General features: G+C 44.0%; 2 protein-coding genes across 4 annotated transcripts in view; one reads left to right on the top strand and one right to left on the bottom strand.

Moving 5' to 3' along the window:
* LOC125939383 (histone H2B type 1-A) overlaps positions 1–19,485 on the top strand; it is a 373,771-nt gene that overhangs the window by 113,815 nt on the left and 240,471 nt on the right. The gene's annotated exons all lie outside the window — the stretch shown is intronic.
* On the bottom strand, positions 307–18,159 carry SLC17A3 (solute carrier family 17 member 3). The gene is made up of 12 exons (XM_049654856.1): positions 17,774–18,159; positions 12,376–12,587; positions 11,727–11,960; positions 11,554–11,641; positions 6,867–6,953; positions 3,506–3,624; positions 3,218–3,379; positions 2,347–2,476; positions 2,100–2,247; positions 1,719–1,809; positions 663–799; positions 307–579 (listed from the first exon to the last, which is right to left on the bottom strand). The coding sequence occupies exons 1-11, from the start codon at positions 17,862–17,864 to the stop codon at positions 665–667; spliced, it is 1,497 nt and encodes a 498-aa protein (XP_049510813.1). The 5' UTR covers positions 17,865–18,159; the 3' UTR covers positions 307–579; positions 663–664.

Raw genomic sequence — 19,485 nt, 5'->3', positions numbered from 1 at the left:
CAGACCCCACAGGAGGGACCGTAGAGACAGAGATACTCCCTGTCCTCACTCTTCAGCCTGCATTGAAAATCCAGCAGAGGCCAGTGGACTCGGGAGTGTGGATACAAAACAGGTCAGCTTGCCGGGGCCTAAGCCGGGCGAAGAGTGGAACACACAAAGGCAGGGGCGTGTGGACCGTATCCGATCTAACAAATACAAATTAATACTCCCTTTTACGAATAGGAAAAACTATTGTCCTCGTGAGGTTACGTCCTCAGATTCAGAGCCTCAAAACACCGATTTCTGTTTTGAGATCCAGAAACTGTGAGTCTGACCAGTTAGCTCTGATACAACAGTTCTTCTAAATCCACCGGGAATTCCATGAAGATGACAACTTTGTTCGTGGCTATCACTTTATTTGAATTTTCACTCATTGGATATTTTCCCCCGGAGGAAATCTTAGCGACATAAAGAACTGATCTCAGATGTGAAAAGAATGGCAGCAAACAAGGTTCTCTCCCCTGGTCTTCGCATCACCGAAGGCTTCTCCTTTGTGAAGAGAGGTGCCCAGTGACTTTCCATCCTACCGAGGTGAGATAACTAAGGAAGAAAAAGGACGTCGAATTAAAAATTTCAATAGTGTTCCTCTAGTTAAATGCATAGATGAAACCACTGTCCTTTACCTTCATAAACGAGTGAGTTTCCTGTCCTTAGCCCAGTCTTGGACAACTGCATCTCCAAATATAAGGTAGAAGATCAATCCTGATAGGTTAATGGCAAACAACAACAGAAAGACATTCCTCCATCCGAATTCGGGATCCTGAGGACACAAAACCTCCAGTAAAGTTTCCTCCTTCATCCTTTTTTTGCTACGAGCCCATATTTATAGTTTAGAAGACCATATTTGCTAATGGCTCTCCACGTAGACGTTCATTTCCTGCAAGAGGCTTGATGGTTGGAAAGAAAGAATTTCAGAGTGCATTTAGAATATTCCTAATAAATGGGATTTGGGGACCTTTACAATTAACCTACAGAACTGCGCTTGTCACTATTTATCGAAGTGCCATGCGTTTTCTCTTGTGTGCAAATCATGACACGCCAAGTATGCTAAGAGTGTTTTCTTCTTGCGTTGCTGTGGCGTGGGGGAAACACTGCAGGCTCTGGAGCTAGACGGGTCTAAGAAGGAAGAATTCTGACTCTGCATCCTCTCAGCGGAAAGACTTGTTCTATCAGATTTTCAGCTTTATCATCAGGAAGTGAGGATCACAGTATACCATTCTCATAATGGGCATGGGCATCAATAATTAAATGCGATTACTGCGTATGAAATACCTACAATCATGCCTGCGTGTACGAGACACGTCAGCACATCTGCTTTTACTATCTGTCTGCTTTGGGATGGTTATGCAAATGAAAATTTCACCGCGTTGCCAAAGACGTGGCAAGTTGCATCGGGGCATGGAATTTACCATCTCACGACATCGGTACGGCTGTGTGATTTCAGTTTCAAAGACTGAATGTTGCCAGGGGATCATCACTTCTTTGGCTTCAGAACAAGGAAAGACTGAGGTCACGAAAGGAATCGTTCTACATTTTTCTCTGCCAGGTTGACCTCATGACAAAGTTACCCACAGTTTGCTTTTATTTTCTACGACGCGAGCACATGCTTTAGGGAGGCTACTTACTTTTCGAATGGATTTGGCAGAGCATCTTCAGAGTCCTTGACCCGAACACCCTACCTGACTGAGGAGAAACCCGCTGATGGTGGATGCCAGGATAGCTGCTGTGTATCCGAATTCCCTTGAGGCTCCCATGAGAAAACTGGAATGCCTGTGGGTGACAGGAATGTTCCAGGCTAGATCCAGAGATGCTTCATGGTATCCTTCAGCCTCGCTCGTGTAATTACATCAGAAAGGACTTGCACTGTGTACGTTCAGTGAGAGGCACTGAGACGAATCAATAACCCCCCTCTCCCCACATCCCTGAAAAAAATGGCCACAGGTCCATCTGTGGTCCTTGCCTGTGATTTATTCTGTCCCAAAGTTTGGGGCTCCCAGAAAGCTTCGGGCTAAGTCTTTTTCAGAATAGGTGAAATATAAGAGTGGAGATGACCATCCTACCTCGGAGCAATGTCTAAGGCGTTGATATAGATCCCTGACTGACAGAAGGGGGTTAACCCACATGAGACTACAAGGAGGGTCATTGTGGTGACATAGTCAGGGGTGAGGTAGGACAGAGCCACGAGGAGCACTGAAGAGGGGAAATTTCCTAGGAATGAGGAACAGACAAATTAAACAATGAGATACACCTTTGGCTGTTGTATTTGTATGTTTTGTGAATCATCTGACCCTCAAGCCCTGTTCTTACCAAGAAATGTGGCAATTTTCCTCACGGTAACGAGCCTAAAATTCTTGGTCAGGAGGAAATCTGCCAGTTGGCCTCCCAGGATACCAGTGACCCAGGAAATGATAAAAGGAAAGGCAGACAGGAACCCATTCTGAGGGGGAAAAGACGTGAGTAAATCATCATAATAGGGGTGGTGAGCCCACACCTTTTTTTGAGAAACCACTGATAATCATACTGACAACCCCGAAGACAACCCTGAGAGCGGGGGAGGAGCAGAGAGAGAGAGAGAGAGACAGAGGATCCAAAGCAGGTTCTGGGCTCCGTGCTGACAGGCTGACAGCAGACAGCCAGATGCGGGGCTCGAACTCACCCAACTGTGAGATCATGACCTGAGCTGAAGTCAGATGCTCAACCGACTAAGACACCCAGGTGCCCCTAAGGCCATTCTTTCTTTCTCATTTCTTTTTTTTTTTTTTTTTTAATGCTTACTTTATTTTTAAGAGAGAGAGAGAGAGAGAGAGCATAGCATGGCCAGGGCGGGGGGCAGAGAGAGAGGGAGACACAGAATCCGAAGCAGGCTCCAGGCTCCGAGCCATCAGCACAGAGCCCAAGGGGGGACTTGAACCCACCAACGGCAAGATCATGACCTGAGCTGAAGTCAGATGCTCAACCGACGAAGCCACTCAGGCGCCCCTGAAATCCTACTTTCTTAACAACATCAGGAGCCTTTTCAGTCATGTCCTTAGAGAAGCTACCAGCGTGAGTGTTAAATATTAGATCATTTCGTGGTAGGTAGTAGAGGATACACTTTCCTGGATGGAACCATTTGTGAAGACGAAGTGATTGGTGAGTCATGCGCGCTGGAGAAAGGCCCAGAGGGAAAGGCACTCACGTCTCTGATATTAATGTTGAACACCGAGCTGATGTAAGTTGGCATGTATACAATCAGTATGGTGATCATCCACTGATGGCTGAAACTGCACAGACAAATGGCATACAGGGGTAGAGACCTGAGCATGGCCTTGAACGGAAGAGGCTGCTTATGAGGGCTGACCTGGAAACAAGCGTGCTGGTTAGGACGGTAAGATCTGGGCCGGGCCCACGCGTGAGCTTCGTCACCCCCTCGAAATGCAGAGGCCGACGCGAGCTCTCTGCAGATGGTCGCAGCCCTTACGTGTACCTGTTGGGCCAAGGAAGATACGATATACTCCCTTTCTGTGACGCTTATCCATGGGTGAGAGACGGGGTCATCATACACCAGAACAAACCAGAGAAGGCAGTAGACGAAGCCAATGCCTCCTGTAAGCAGAGGATAAAATTGGTTACCATGCCGGTTTCTGCTTTCTGTGGAAATTTCTTTTATGTTGGCACATTTTCGAGCGCAAGTCCTGGGACAAGCCCTTGCTCATAATATCCCCTTTGCAAGTCTCAAAAAAAAAAAAAAGAGCGCACAAATATCACAACTTTCTAGAACCCTCTTTTTTTTTTTTTTTTTTTTTTTTTTACATCTCTTGATTATTCATATGTATGGAAATCACAGACCCTAGGACTTGGTTTTCTCAACCTTTTTAATATTATCGAAGGAAAGCTGTCCCTTTCAGCGCTTTCGACGGTAAACGTGTAGGTTTTCGCATTAAGCAACCCTCCAAGTTCTCCACGGACGCCAGCTTGGCTCACCTTTGACGCTAACTACTGGTAGTTGGCACAGACACTGCAGGGGGAGGGCTCAGTCCCACAAGGCTGCCCCCCACTGCAGATGCCAGTCACAAGCAGTGGGTCCCCGGGTTACACACGCTTCTGACTTGACTGCAAAGGGGGGGTTCCTACAACCCCCTCTCAGTTTTGATAATTTGCTGGAACATCTCACCAAAGTCAAGGAAGCATTTACTTACATTTACTTAAGTCTGCCAGTTTGTTACAAAGGATATTGTACAGGCTGCAGATGAACAGCCAGACAAACAGGTACACAGGGCAAGGTCTGGAAGGGGTTCTGAGCACAGGAGCCCCTGTGGAGCTGGGATACGCCACCCTCCCAGCACATGGAGGTGTTCACCGATCTGGAAGATCCCACGGTTCAGGGATCTTTAGGGAGGTGACATCACGTAGGCATAATAGATTATTAACTCATCCTGCAGCCTCCTTCCCTCCTGGAGGATGGAGGCTGAAACTTCCAAGCTTCTAATCGGGGTTTGTTCTTTCTGGTGCCCAGCCCTCATCGTGAAGCTGTCTCGGGTCCACCAAGAGCTGTCTCGTTAGGACAAAAGATGTTCATAACACTCAGGCAATTACAGGGGTTTTAGGAGCTCTGGGTCAGAACCTGGGGACAGAGACCACATCCACATTTCTTAACTGTGTCACAGTGAGCCATTGTAACAGGTGTTCAGAGGTTCTCTCATTCTTAATTGCATTCCCCTCATGACGAAAGATGTTGAACACCTTTCCATGTGTTTACTTTCCCTCTCTGAAGCGTCTTTGCCACTGCTAAACCATTTTTTGTTCTGTTTTCTTATAATTGAATGTTGAGAATTATTTACACATTCTGAATAAAAGTCTTCATTACATACGTGTTTTGCAAGTATTTTTTCCCTGTCTTTATTATCCTAATAACGGCTCGTAAAGACAAGTTTTTACTCTGATGAAATCCAGCCTATCAGTTTGTAATTTTACGGATCAAGCCTTTGGTGTCACGTCTAAGAAATCTTTGCCTAACTAGAGAGCAAGGGTTTTCTCATAGGCTTTCTTCTGGAAGGATAATAACTTCAGATTTTAAAATTAGGTCCAGGATTTATTTTGAGTTTGTTTTTGTGTAGGGTATAAGACTGGACCAAAGTATCCAGTTTTTGAGCGACATCTTGTTGAAAAGCCTATTCCTTTCTCCATTGGATTCCCTTTGCATCTTTGCCAAAAATCAACTTACCTTTTATGTGTGAGTCTGTTTGGGACTGTGCTCCGCTGATTTATTTTCTGCCAATATGCCAACACTGCCGTGTCCCGATGGCATAATCTTCTGTGTCTTAACATCGGGCAGTGTGAGTCCTCCAACTTTGTAACTCATTTGCAAAATTATTTGGCTCTTCTAGAATCCTGTTATTTTCATGAGCACAGTTTTCAGGGCATCGGTCTTTCCCACCTTTTGTCGGATTTATTCCTATGTTACGTACTTGCCCAAGCTATTGAAAACGGTACTGCTATTTTTAATTTAAATTTCTTAGTCTCTCAACTTTGGTGTGGCTAAAAATGTCCTTATTTTGTCCGTTTTTGACATTTTCCCCCCCAGAATTCTATGTTGACGGTTTGTTTCTTTGTTTGTTTTCCTTGCGGGACGTGAAAACTTTTATTTCACTGCCTTCCTCCTTGCGTTGCTTCCGACAGGAAGGCTACCCTCTTCACTGTCTCTGTTGTTCTGTGTGTGATATGTATTTAGCTTTCACTGCTTTTAAAATTTTCATCTTTATCACTGGCTTTCAGCCATCCGGTTACCTATAACTTGGTGTCGTTTTCTTCATGTTGCCTATGCTTGAGACCCATTGTTCTTGGGTCTGTGAGTGTGTAGTTTTCATTGACTTTGGCCACCCTTCACCCATTATTCTAACCTCGGTGCCAGTTCTGCGTCCGTTTTGATTGATCTTTTTACTCTTCTTCTTACAGGTTGTGTTTTCCTGCTTTTATGTTGCCACGCCTGGTAATCTGCGATGGGAACCAGACATCGTGGATGGCACCGAGGTGGGTGCTGAGTGTCTTTGTCTTCCTCTACCAGATTTTTGAGCTTTTTGTCTGCGCTACAGTTAGCTTGCAGAGAAATAGTTCGATCCTTTTAGGTCTTGCGTCGTCATTTGTCAAAGGGCCCCGCAGCGCTTCCTCTGGAGCCGCTGGAGAAAGAAGGCGGTGGGCATTCTGCCCAACTGCCTCTGAATTGTCAGTGTTTTCAGTCTGTCTTGTGGAAGCAGACTCTGTCTCCGATTCTTTGCAAGTCCTCGATTCTGTTCTTTAATCTTTTCCAGGGATTTTCCCCACCACGGGCTCAGATGATGTCTTCACGCACGTGCCCCGCAAATAACCGGGTTTCCTCTGTATGTCGTTGCCTTTATTGGGTGCTCTTTCCTGCCTCACACTCTCCCGGCTTTTAGATTTGTCTCCTCAGTTCTGTTTCTGCTGGGTTCCCTCTTCTTGCGCCCTGCCCTAGACCTCCAGGTTGTGGTCCCTCCTCGCCTTCGCCTTGTTGGTGTTTAGTGTTTTCTCTCCTTTTGGAAACTTGCACCCAACCCAGGCCCCTGTCCTGATGCACTTGATGGGAGAGAAAACCCACAGCGGTGGCTTGCTCTCTGCGCGTCTTTCTTTCATCTGTCCCAAACCACTGCTCTGCAAGCCTGTCACCTGCAGCCGGAACCGGGGGCAGGGGGAGGCGGGGGGGGGGGGGTGGTTTGCGCATGCCCAACCACTGCGTGCTAATGATGCTTTATGGCAGATCGATAGCATCGCAGACTGATCCTTGGACACTCGCCCTGAATATGAAACCCTGGAATGGGGAGAGAGCTGCTTACCAAAGATATAGAAGACAAAAGGCCACCCGAGGGTTTGGCTGATGATGCCACCCAGGAGGATGATGGTGAAGGTTCCCAGCATCATTCCTGCAAAGAGACAGAGTAACCTGTGGGGCTGTGGACCGCCACTGGATAGACACCGACAGAATGACGGATGATATGTTAACGTGGTGTCACCAACCATAACCAGACTAGCATATCAGAATACGTGAACTTCAGATTTATCACTTAGTTCTCCTGAGGGCCCATTTTTCTGGCAGTTCCCTAATAGCATTGCAGACAACAGCCATGCTTCTTCCTCCCGTGTTATTTTAATTTTTAATTACACAAGTCATGTGACATATGCTTATTGAGAAAGTAAATTATCACGAAGCAGAGTCCCGCGACGTGCCACCCCCGTCCGTTCCCACTCTGGTCTCTAATGTTAACCATTACCTGTTATGTGATATATCGTTGCATAGCTTTCCTCCCTGCAAACATATATAATATGTATCTACACACACACTTACCTCTTTGTAAAGGCATTTAAGCGACATGCAGGCAGAAAGCTAGATTTGTCTGTTACGGTGCTAATAACACTTTTAATTTCCCTGGCTTCACAGAACATTCTCATACATAGTAGGGCACCCTTCCTTCCAACAACTTTTCCAAAACTAGGCTATTATGTGTTTTTATTTTCCAGATTAACATCAACTTGTCAAATTACAGATGCGTGAGTTTTTATTTATTTGTTTGTTCCTTTTATTTATTATCTATTTATTTAGTTTTTAATTTAATTTTTCTTATTTTTTAAGGTTTATTTATTTTCGAGAGAGAGAGAGGATTCATAAGCCGTGTTCATTAACGATAAGTAATTCACTAAGAATGACATGTTTGTCTTGGAATGTAGATAGAAAAAGGTGCAAGGAGCAGAAGACACATAATACTAAGTAGGCAATAATTATAAACACAAGACTCTAGCTGTCCACGGGCATATTCAATCGGAGATGTGCGGGAACCAGAGAAAAGTGTGCACATCTCTTCCCAACTCGGCATTCAGTGACTTGAAGTTGCTGTCTTTAAATCAGCCGTGATGGTAGTATTTAGAGCACAGAAATTGAGAAATATTTTGAATCAGCTTTTTTTTTTCTTCCTAGAAAAAGCCTGTTTACCAGCCCAGTGGTGGTGACTTGTGACAGTGGGGGCCTCATTCAGCCATCCGCTGGGAATTCCCATTCTGGCCCCCAGACCACTCTGCCTGTAGACGGAAGTAACACCCCTGGCAGTAACAGGTTCTTTAGCGACTAAGTGGAGGCCCCCCGGCCCTGTGTCTCTCGCTTAGAGCAAGTGTGTGTCACTGGCCCAGGATGCCGCCCCTCCGTGGGCTCGCTCGCCTGAAGCCCAGCTCTGGTTCTCCAATCCACACCGTCAGCGGGCAGGATAATGCAGCAGACAGACGGAGACAGGGTGTTCGAACATTCAGCACGCGTGACCCAGGTAGGGTGATCCTTCCACCCGCTTTACCTTAAACGTGTTCGGTTACCCGATTTCCCACCTTACATCTCACTCTGTGCTTCGAAGTAGTTTAACTGTACAATTACGGTGCCTGATTTGGCCTGTGAGCCTGTCTGCCCCATGACCTCTGGGACAGCTTGCCAGGGGGTGTACTTGGGGCTGACATTGCATCAAGGCGATTTCCCCCCTAACAGACATGCTTTATTCGTTCTGCATTTGTGTTTCTAACACTACCCGTGTGGCTGTCTGAAAATCGCAGGGTTTTGGGTTTTTTTCTATTTTCACTGCCATATGATAAACCATCATCTTCAGATTGTGTGTGTGTGTGTGTGTGTGTGTGTGTGTGTGTTTCTATTACCTATGAGGCCTGCCTCAAATATGAGATACCAGTTCTGTTTTGTCTGCTTAGCCTTCCTCCCTTAAGTGGCTACAAAGTTTCCTGCCTCTAGATGTGCCTTTGTGGTTCCTTGGAGAGAAAGACCTAGTACGTTTTGCCCCAGAGGCTGGCAGTACTGGGCCCTCCACCGTGAGGTGTCTTTGTGGGAAGTCTTCCTTCAGCCTCACGGGATGAGTCCTACTGCTTACCAGTGCAGCCTGTTGAGAAGTCCTAGAATCACCAGAAATGGCCATTTCTGTAAGAACTACGGAGGCAGGTGGGCAGGCTTAGCCCATCCCACCTACTGATGGGTTCCTCCAATGGCTTCCTGTTGGCCCCTTAGACAGCCATTAGATCTGTGCTCTTCTGAAGCAGAAAAGGTTTCTAGAGGCCAGTAGAGACTACCTTCTTGGGGCCACTAAGATGGTCCCTAACACCCAAAACAAGGAAGCCTCTGGAACTTGCGGTCTTCTAGATTCCCAAGATTCTCCTAGTCAGTTGACCTGTTCCAGGAGCACTATGCCTATAGAGCAGGAAACGAGAGGGAGGGAGCAGCTACTTCTACAAGGTCACCGTCTTCCTTCCCAGATTTTAAACTTTTCTTCCATGCTTTCCATGGAAGGCCGTCTCCCTTCATTTAGGTATCCAGACCACTCATTGCAGTTAAAAATATTAGCGATTATACTCTTCATTACCAACAACTATTTTTATAGCAGTCTGGTTTTTTTAATTACTTTTTTTAAATTTTTAATTGAAGCATGGTTGATATTAGTTTCAGGTGTACCACATAGTGATTTGAAAATTACACACATTACAAAATGCCACAGTAAGCATAGTTACCGTCTATCCCCATACTAAATTATTACAACATTATCGAGTATGTTCCCTACGCCGTACTTTTCATTCCCTTGACTTATTTATTTTATACCTGGAACTTTGTATCTCTTAATCTCCCTCCCCTATTTGGCCTATCTTCCACCCCCACCCAACCTCTGGAAACCACTGGTTGGTTCTCTATATTTACGAGTCTGTTTCTCTTTCCTGTTGTTATTGTTATTTGATGGTGCTTTTAGATGCCGTGTACAAGTGAGACTGCACGATACTGTCTTTCTCTGTCTGACTTACATGACTTAGCGAAACAGCTTTTTTGGGTTCATTCATGTTGTTGCAAATGGCAAGGTTTCGTTCTTTTTGGTGACCAAATAATATTCCATTATGTAAACACACCATATCTTCTTCATCCATCTATCTATTGGTGGACATCTGGGCTGCTTTCCTATCTTGGCTATTGTAAACGATGCTGCAGTAAACCCAGGAGTGCATATGTCTTTTGCACTGGTGTTTTCATTTCCCTCGGGTAAATACTCAGATGTGCAGTTATTGGGTGGTTTGGTACTTTTATTTTTAGCTTTTTGAGGAAGCTCTCTCCTGTTTTCCACGGTCGCTGCACCAATTTCCATTCCTACAAATAGGACACAGAGATTCTCTTTTCTCCACATCCTCACAAACCCTTATTATTTCTTGTCTTTTGGATGCTCGCCGTTCTGACGGTTTTTTCTTTTTAAATAAACGTTATGATACATGGTCCCTTAGATCTCTCCCGTGGTATTGGTTAATCATGTAAAAGTTTCTTTTAATTTCTTCTTCATTTGGATTTGTTCTCACGGTTTTTGAGTTTGGTCTCTCTCTTTTGTGCTCTTGTTTTCTTTAAAATGTTTGAGGTTTTGTGGGGGGAGGGGGTCAATCGCAATCCTTGAGAAGCCCCATTAGTCAGCTGCGATGACGGATGTGAGTTTCCTCATAGTCCAAATTAGTGGACTATTCCCCTATCAGTGGATATGAGCTCTGGTGACAGAAAATACTTCTCCAGGGTTGTAAAGGGCTCTAGAGGGTCCAGAGGGGGGTGAGATCAGTCAGCGTGTGTGTGTGTATGTGTGTCTTGTTTTCTGGGCTTGAAGAGTCCCTGACTCCCTCGTGATCCGTAAGTTAGCTGGGGAGTTACCCCAGTTTTCTTATCCAGAAACTACTTCATCAATCTCCTGGTTGTTAGCCTTATTCTTTCTGTTTTTCATTCTTCCCCAGTATTTTTAGAATGTTCATTCCAGATACACTGTCCAGGCAAATCATGATCAGAACAACTGAGAACTCTGCCAAAGAAGATTAAGTTAGATCTGTGCCTCATACATAGAATACCAATATAGACTCCCAGTGTATTAGAAATTTAGGTATGAAGACGAAATCAGGCAAGTTCAAGGAAAAACGTGGGTGGATGCTTTTGTAACTTGTCCATCTATGACTCGAAATCCAGAAGCCATAAAAGAAAAGGATGATCAATTTAAATATGCAAGAATATATTTTTTACACGTAGGAAAAGTCATTATAAGCGAAGCCGTGTTATAAATGACAACTTGGGGAAAAATAACAGAAAGCAGGGCACCTGGGTGGTTCAGTCGATTGAGCGTCCGACTTGGGCTCAGGTCACGATCTCAGGGTTCATGAGTTCGAGCCCCGCGTCAGGCTCTGTGTCGACAGCTCAGAGCCTGGAGCCTGCTTCCGATTCTGTGTCTCCCTCCCTCTCTGCCCCTCCCCCACTCGCACTTTGTCTGTCTCTCTCTCTCTCCGAAAAATAAACATTTAAAAAAAAAAAAACACAAAAACAAAACTAAAAGTCATGGCACAAAGGATCCATCTCCTTAATTTATAAATATTTGGTCACCGCTGAGGAAAAAAGAAAAACACATTCAACAGAGAAATTCTCACGTACCCCAGAGTTAGAATGTTGGATTGAGTGGGCTCATTTCGGTTATGTGTTTCTACCTGATAGAGCGAGGGTGCAGAGGCGGCTTCGTTCACATGGAGGACCCCATCTCTCCCAAAGCGCGTGCTGGCCCCCAAGTATCGAGCCCTGAAGTCAAAACAGTTAGAGCTGTTGGTATGTGGTGCCATGTAGAAATTCATATCCATTTCATATTCGCAAACTGTCTGGATACCTGGGCTAGGCCCTGGACTATTCGAGTTGCAATGAGGAAGGCTAGCCCCAGGTCAGCCGCCAGCGGGGTGAAGATAATGAGAAGGGAGGCTACAACCAAAGAAACGCCAACCACACGCTTTGTTCCTATTCTTCCAGCCAGGTACCCGCTGGGAGCCGTTGTCAGCATCATCCCGTAGTTGACAGAACCAAAAATGATGCCTTGGATTTGAGGGCTCCAGTCATACACAGGGGCCTTGAAGAAACAGAGAATGCTGTAGTAAGCCGTTTACAGGAAGGTTCTTACATTACTGAAGACACCTCTTTATATCTCTCACTTGCTTTCAAATCACTATTTTGCCAAGTAAAACTTCTCTTAAGTGTTCATTTATTTTGAGAGAGAGAGAGAGAGCACGAGCAGGGGTGGGGCAGAGAGAGAGGGAGAGAGAGAGAGAGAGGGAATCCCAAACAGCCTCTGTGTTGTCAACGTGGGGCCCAATGCAGAGCTCGAACTCACGAACCGTGAGATCATGACCTGAGCCAAAATCTCAGGAATCGGACGCTTAACTGACTGAGCCACCCGGGTGTCCCCCCCAAATAAAACTTTTTAACATACAAGCTCTAAACAAACAGCACAAACAAGAACACAGCTTAAATCTCGTATTGCTTACCTCTGCTGGAAGACTGTTTGGTGCATCATTTGAGCCACCAAGTGCGTCAAGAGGCAGACTCTCGGTGGAGCCATTAAACTGGGACTGATGGTTTGTGCCGTTGACCATGGCCACCATGCTGATGTTGATGGCAGCATACTGTGCCATCAGTATAAAATTGCAGAAATGTGCCATAAAGGCTATTCCATAGCGAGTGGAGCGGAAGCTTAGAACTGGAAATATCATAACATGACATTAGTGCTTTCCTTATTAAGCCATCATTTGCTTCTCACAAGTTATACCACGGGAAGGTACCACAGACCATCACCTAATGAGTTAAATGGCTTTGCTATTGGCTTTAGGAAAGATACAAAAGGAGGCAATCACTGAGTTGAACTGAAGGTTGTTTTCATACCATGACTGTATAGAGACTGACTTGCTCTGAGGCATCTATCCTTCCTATGGTTTCGTCTCTCCCGTTCTTGGGTTATTGTATTCTATAGTTGATGAAATTACTCGGAAGTAAATACCTGGGTGGCAAAATATACATTTTGTATACATATAAGGAAGTATATGTATATGTACCTATTTAAGTCACATAATTTAATCAACTAAATTTAATTAAATTACATAATTTATATTGTATGTCCTATATTACACGTTATATATAGAAAATGTAATTTTTTAAACTCTGAGGGAATTGTTCGTTGGGGTAGATGATTGTTCTCCACATGTGTCCAGTCATTGAGGACAAGCTTTCATTTAAAGTTTAAAATCAAGCCCCTAGGGGTGCCTGGGTGGCTCAGTCGGTTAAGCGTCCGACTTCGGCTCGGGTCACGATCTCACGGTCCGCGGGTTCGAGCCCCGCGTCGGGCTCTGGGCTGATGGCTCGGAGCCTGGAGCCTGCTTCCAATTCTGTGTTTCCCTCTCTCTCTGCCCCTCCCCCGTTCATGCTGTGTCTCTCTCTGTCTGAAAAATAAATAAACGTTAAAAAAAATTTTTTTTTAAATAATAAAAAAATAAAATAAAATCAAGCCCCTAGAAAGATTTTCTCATTAGAGAAATTGACAACTACAAACTATGAAAAAATATAGCGAAAAAAATAGCAGAAAGAGAAATGAGCACAGCATTCAAGGCTGTTTTTGTATTTCTGGGGAAGATGGCTGTTGCCGGGAAGAGGCTATTGCAATAATGCAGAAGAGAAGTGAGGAACATTGGATTGTGGTGGGAGCAGCAGAAGCGGGAAAGTGTAATCGGATCCCAAATGGACCCACGGGGTGGGGGAAAGGCACACTAAATCAAGCTTTAGGTTTTACAGACCAGTGGGGGAGGGGCACCAGAGAGGTTCTTGTCTAGGAACTAGAAGAGTAGAGTTGAGGTTCACTGAGGAAGGGAGTTGTGTGGCCAGAGCAGGGGTTTGGGGAGTGTGGGGATCAACAACTTATTGTTGGACCAACAGAGCTCCCTTTTAGGCACTCTGAGTGTTGAGAATGTTGTTGGATACACAACTCTAGAGTTTAGAAGAGAGGTAGGAGTTGAGGTATAATACTGGGAGTTAATAATCTACACATGATACCTGAAGCCATGATATTTGGGAAGTGAGAACACAGAGAGAAGAGAACCAAGGACTGACCCTGGGGGTTCCAGTGTTTAGAAAGGCCAAATGAATGGGGAGAGACCAACAAAGGAAACTGAAAAGGGATGATCAGTAGGTTTTGGAAGAAAACTAGGAGAGTGTGGTGTCCTGAAAGCCCAGGGGAAAAGGGCTTCAGGGAGGAGGGAGTCAGCAGGTGCGTCAGATGGCTCCGATAGGTCATGGAACATAATGACTGAGAATTAATTCACTAAGTCCTCTGAAGCCGCTACCACGGCTATCCTCATTTTATGGATGAGAAGGACATAGATACAGAGAGACCCGCTATGTGTCAGGTGTCTATGCTGTTAACCGTTGTTGGGCAAGTATATGATGGCTTTTATTTTGTCCTAGATGACCCCATGAGAATACCTTTGCTGTAAGTCAAGTGCACTCATCTGTGGGGTTTACATGGTGTGGGATAAGAGGTCCCTGTGTGTCTTCAAGAAGTCCTCAAAACTTCAAGGAAGGAGGTACCTTGAGATAACAAAAGAGTCTTCCCCCACAAGGACATACTGTTTTCTCGTTTAGTGAATGGGGTGGGGGAGGCAGAATTTGGGAAAAAAAACTGTAAAACATACCCAAATTAGAGTGAGAAGCTCAAATACAATATTTTTGTGAAAGTTTTCCTTCCTGATTCAAGGCTGGGTGGTGACTTCTTATGTCAATCAAGTCAACTAATAATTTGTGAGTTCTTGTGTTCTCTGATTTCTCCACATGGCCTGGGATCTTAGAGACCAAAGGCTACTGAAAAACAGTATCAGCAAACCAAGAGACTAATGGCTCACAAATGAGTGGGTTGAACATCGGTCTCGTTAGGTTGCTGAAAGATTAAGTAGAGGATGTGTTTAAAAGGCTAAGCCTGATGCTTGCTTGCTAATAAGTATTTCCTACAATCTACTACATGTGTCCTTAAAGATTGTTTCTGTCCTATGTCCATAATGGATGAATCATTCCAGCCATATCCACTCTAATAGATTGGTGCCAGCGTCATGCTGGCTGTGAAATATTTTCAAGGATTACCCTTAGCTACATGAGAGTGTGTGAGTTTGTATGTATGTGTGAGTGTGTGCAAATTAATAAATATCTTATAGGCATAGTATTTAACCGCTGGAAGAGAGCACTGACACTATGAAATCATCGACTTTTGAAACTTGAAGGTTCTATATGGAAGAATTCGATACTACTCTAATCAGAGTCCAGGAGACTTGTTTTTTAACATGATGTGACAAACAGAGCCTAGGGTGACTCCAATGATTCCCACCTCATGAGTTCACAAATGTGTCTAATCCCCTCCACTTGAATGGGAGCAAGACTTATGAGTTGCTTCTAGCCAGCAAGTGAAGGGATGCCCTCTCATGACTTTCATTATAAGACTCCAAACTGAAGCTGGATACTTTACTCATGGGCTTGATAAAGGACGCCGAGAGTTGGAGAAGCCCACACGGTAAGGAACTATGGGCTGCCTCTAGAACAAGAGAGTGGCCTCTAGCCAAAATCCTGCCCAAACCAGGACCTTCAGCTGTACGGTTGTAAGGGGATGAATTCTCCCAACAACCTGAATGATCTTGGAAGTGGGATCTTCCCCAGTCTAGCCTCCAGATGAGAACACAACCTGGACAGCTGCTCAATTGCAGCCTTGTGAGATGTAGAGAAGAACCAACTAAACCAAGGCATGTCTTAACCCCTGACCCACAGAAGTTGTGACATCGTAAATGTGTGTCATTTTAGGCCATTAAGTTTGTGGTAATATGTTTGCAGGGATAGAAAATAAATACGGTTGGCATCAAATAATAAAGATGCGTTATATATATTAACAGACTACATGAAAGGTTTTTTTGGAGGAGAGGGCACACATTGAAAGATGTTTGCATTGCACAGCATTGAAATTTGTTACAAGGCTAAAATAAGACACCAATAAAAAGAGAAAATCTAAGGAACAATAGAAAAACATCCAAAAAAATCATACAGTGAGTAAAGGACATTACGGCAATTCATGGAGGAAAGCTAAATTATACAGGTGATTCTGAGCTAGCTGGTTAGATATATGGAAAAATAAAGTTGGAACAATATCTCATATTTTATTTTATTTTATTTATTTATTTTTTTTAATTTTTTTTTCAACATTTTTTATTTATTTTTGGGACAGAGAGAGACAGAGCATGAACGGGGGAGGGGCAGAGAGAGAGGGAGACACAGAATCGGAAACAGGCTCCAGGCTCCGAGCCATCAGGCCAGAGCCTGACGCGGGGCTCGAACTCACGGACCGCGAGATCATGACCTGGCTGAAGTCGGACGCTTAACCGACTGCGCCACCCAGGCGCCCCTATCATATTTTAAATCAAAATAAAGTCAAGGTATAATACTGTAGCAGTGCGTTTTGTCAAATTAAAGATGCCATTGATTTTAAGATGTGTCATTTTTTGTTCCACTAAAAATCAATTGATAAGCTAATCAAAAAATCAAACTTAATAGATTCTGAATCTATCAAACTGAATGCCTGAGCTCTCCCTCCCAAGCTTGGTCCACCCACATTCTTTCCCAACTCAGATGATGGAAATTCTATCCTTCCAGACACTTGATTTCTTTCTTTTGCACCTTAGATCCAGGCTGTCTAGAACATACTATTGTCTTTACATTGAAAATGTGTACAGAATCCAACCACTTCTCACCAGAGCCATTGCTGTCTCTTGGTTTAGAGCTGTTTCCAGAGGATTCTGGCTACCAACACCTCTTGCTTGGATATTTGCAATAGCCTTTAACTTGACTTCCTGCTTCCAATCTATTTTATGGTTTTTTTAAATGTTAATTTAGTTGAGAGAGAGAGAGAGAGAGAGAGAGAGAGCAAGTGGGGGAGGGGCAGAGAGAGAGGGAGACACCGAATCCGAAGCAGGCTCCAGGCTCTGAGCTGTCGGCACAGAGCCTGACACGGGGCTTGAACTCATGAACCACGAGATCATGACCTGAGCCGAAGTTGGACGCTCAACCGACTGAGCCACCCAGGTGCCCCTCCAATCTATTTACAGTATAGCAAATGAACTGTTGTAGTCATGCCACAAATTAGATCACCCCCTCTTCCACTCAAAATCCTCCATGTGGCTTCACTTTAGTTCAGATTGAGTACTAAGGTCTCTATGGTGGCCAGTGGAAAGGAAATATTTACGGCCTTTGCATCAAAATTTTCATTTCTTAGGAATACACGCTGAAGAAATAGTAATTCCAACTTCGGACAAGTGCTATGTTAAAGAATGTTTGCATAGGCATAATATATGTAAAGATAGCTTAGTAGCAAAACAAAACTCTAACTTAAATTTCCAACCGCAAGAGGATTTTTCAGGTAAATAATGCTCCATCTATTGGACATCCTGAAACACTAATACGCATCCTTAAGAATAGTTGTGAGTATTATAAAGCAATATGGAAAAGTGTGTGTGGTCAAATTAAAAGTTTTCTTACTATACCTAATTAAGCAATACAATTATGTTTACAATATTCTATGCAGCAACAAGAAGAATACACAATAGTGGGTGTATACAAATTTGGCAGCAACTATCAAAAACTGTAAATGCACACGGACAAAGATTAAAAAATAATCATCAGAAATGCAAGATTTTTTTCGAACAGTGATATTTATTTCCTTCATATATTTGGAAAGCACACATTAATATTACCTGATTTTTAAAAAGAATTCAACAACTTATATGAATTCATTTGTTTGTCTTATGACAGTGCACGTAAAGAATCCACTACCAAATCCTAAACCCAAGGAGTCAAGGTTGAGTTTACCTTTCTTGGGAACGAGACTCTCATCCACTCGTGTATCTTGGGAGTATTTAGTCTTCCCTGCTGTGGGACTCAATTCCGTCATGGTGGCCATCGTGTCCTTTCCCCAGATGTTTTTCACCTATCGGGGCAATATGCAATCCACAGGTGTCAGCCAAGAGAGACTCCTCTGATACGCATAAACAGTGGTCACCAAACAATTTAAAGCTAGGCCATTTCATGTGGGTGGGGTCCTGGGAGGATCATTATTCCCTCCAGGCCTCCTACAACCGGTGCACCATGCCTAACGGGAGGAACTGTTTATTGTTAGGATCTAGAGTGGTCCCTGTGTGCCAGGGTAAGAGTGCTGGCTTTGGATCTGGGCATTTCCAAGTTCAAATCCAGGCTCATGATTTACCTAACGTGCCAAATGTCACCAGGGGCAGATTTGTGTGTTTCCGTTTCTTATCTGTTGTTAGTAAGAATACCCACCACCACCACAGCGGCAGCACCTTCATCAAGGATCACAAGAGTTCAATAGACTGCCCAGGTCTGGCACTCAACGAGTGGTTGTCACATAGTCTACTGTCATCGTTGTCAGAGCCACCACAGATGTGGGTCACTTCAGACCTGTGCTCCTCTAGAATCTTCTACTGCACCCGAAAACCTGCTTTCTAGTGCCCCCACGATTCCCAAACTGCTTCCCCATTTGACCCCCCGTGAGGGTTCCTGTATGTATGTCACTAATACTTGGGGACCATATTTGCATGTGATGATACAATTTTAATCCCGTATTATTTATGGCCACAGATGATAATGTATCTGCGAAGTTCTGGAAATAACTAACATGGGGATCTAGGCACTAATAGTTGTTTGGGGTCCCTACAATTTGGACCCACGACCGCCTCAGATGTACCATGTTTCTATTATAAGCAGGATCTGCTTGGCTTCAAGTTATATATCCTGTTGTTTAATTAACAGGTAGTTGGGATTGTGAGGTTGGTTTTAACTGACCCATAGCATGAAAAACTAAAACCATGTCTATAATCTGGCAGGGAAAATGGAGGTAAAATTGGATGATCAAAATCTGATTCCTTAGCAGTTGGGTCTGAGATCAGAAACAATGCCCACATGTTTGAATATACTCATTTTAGCAGCCACAGATGAAAGCTTAAGACTCTGAGCCCTCTCAACTTTTGATGTTGGATCATGTTCTTAGTTTCCCCTTCCTTAGACTCTTTGATGAGGGCCATGCGACATCTGACCGTTGTCTCACCAAGAAATACAATAATTTCTGGATGGGAGGGTGGTTGGCTTTTTGTAGAAGCACCTTACATGGAAGTCCTAAACAAAACAAAACAAACAAACACACACGCACAAAAAAACAACATGACAACCAAACAGGCATCATCAGAAATGTTAAGCTATATAGGGAAAAATTACATAAATAGATGAAGGCAGAACCGGAATTGAGATAGGAAAACCAGAGAACACAAGATGGCTCCGTCAGAGAGGAGGGTACAGGGTAAGACCGTGGGGTATTGGAGTCAGATCACATGGGCCAGCAAAAGCAGACTGCTACATTTCTAGGAATTTTGCAAGCTGGTTGTTGAAAACAGCCATTATTGGCAATTAAATTATATAAATTTGGAATGAAAGAAAATATAGTTTAAAAAGGTAAATATTTGCAGCCCATGACTTCATAATTATGTCGCTGAGTTTTACTCTTGGGTATG

This window comes from Panthera uncia (assembly GCF_023721935.1).
Source record: "Panthera uncia isolate 11264 chromosome B2 unlocalized genomic scaffold, Puncia_PCG_1.0 HiC_scaffold_25, whole genome shotgun sequence".
NCBI lineage: Eukaryota > Metazoa > Chordata > Mammalia > Carnivora > Felidae > Panthera > Panthera uncia.
Note: the sequence above shows the minus strand (reverse complement) of the source record. Positions and strands in the feature narration are given on the sequence as shown.